Consider the following 465-nt stretch of genomic DNA (forward strand, 5'->3'; position numbering starts at 1 on the left):
AAAAAAAAGCTGAAAACACACCTTTGAATGTATCAATGCGTGCCCTCATGTGTTTGCTCTCTTCTTGGATCCACTCCTCCATCCCCTTGCGTCCCATCCCAAAGTCTCTTAGGGTTGTCAGAGTGAAACGTCGCAGCTGGCGCCAGCGCTCCCCATTACTGATCCCCAGCCCTGAGAAAAGGAAATGTGTGGGAACTCATGTAGATGCAGAAACATGCAGGCACCATATCCTTTCCCATCACAGACAGAGATGATAGATTTGAAGTGTCTTGTGTTACCGTAGCCCTTGGTAACTTTGAGCAGGAACGGTAGTGGCCCTCTGCCTGTGAAGTCGTCTGCCTGGTCCACCAGTGCCTCCTTCACTGCATCATATCCTACCAGAACAACCGTCCGCTGCCACCCCAGGTACAATGTTATCACAGGACCATAGGTTTCACTGAACTGGACAAGACATGATTTGTTAGG

The 465-nt window shown here is 49.7% G+C and overlaps 1 protein-coding gene across 1 annotated transcript; it reads right to left on the reverse strand.

Annotated features, from left to right (window-relative positions):
* Positions 1 to 21: 21 nt before the first annotated feature.
* On the reverse strand, positions 22 to 453 carry LOC109954414 (cytochrome P450 2H1-like; the record flags this gene model as incomplete). The annotated part of the gene is made up of 2 exons (XM_020589752.1): positions 22 to 171; positions 279 to 453. Coding segments are annotated over 2 exons (325 nt in total), but the record flags the coding sequence as incomplete, so codon positions are not given.
* Positions 454 to 465: the final 12 nt, after the last annotated feature.

The sequence above is a fragment of the Monopterus albus genome, unplaced genomic scaffold, assembly GCF_001952655.1.
Source record: "Monopterus albus unplaced genomic scaffold, M_albus_1.0 scaffold9342.1, whole genome shotgun sequence".
NCBI classification, from domain to species: Eukaryota; Metazoa; Chordata; class Actinopteri; order Synbranchiformes; family Synbranchidae; genus Monopterus; species Monopterus albus.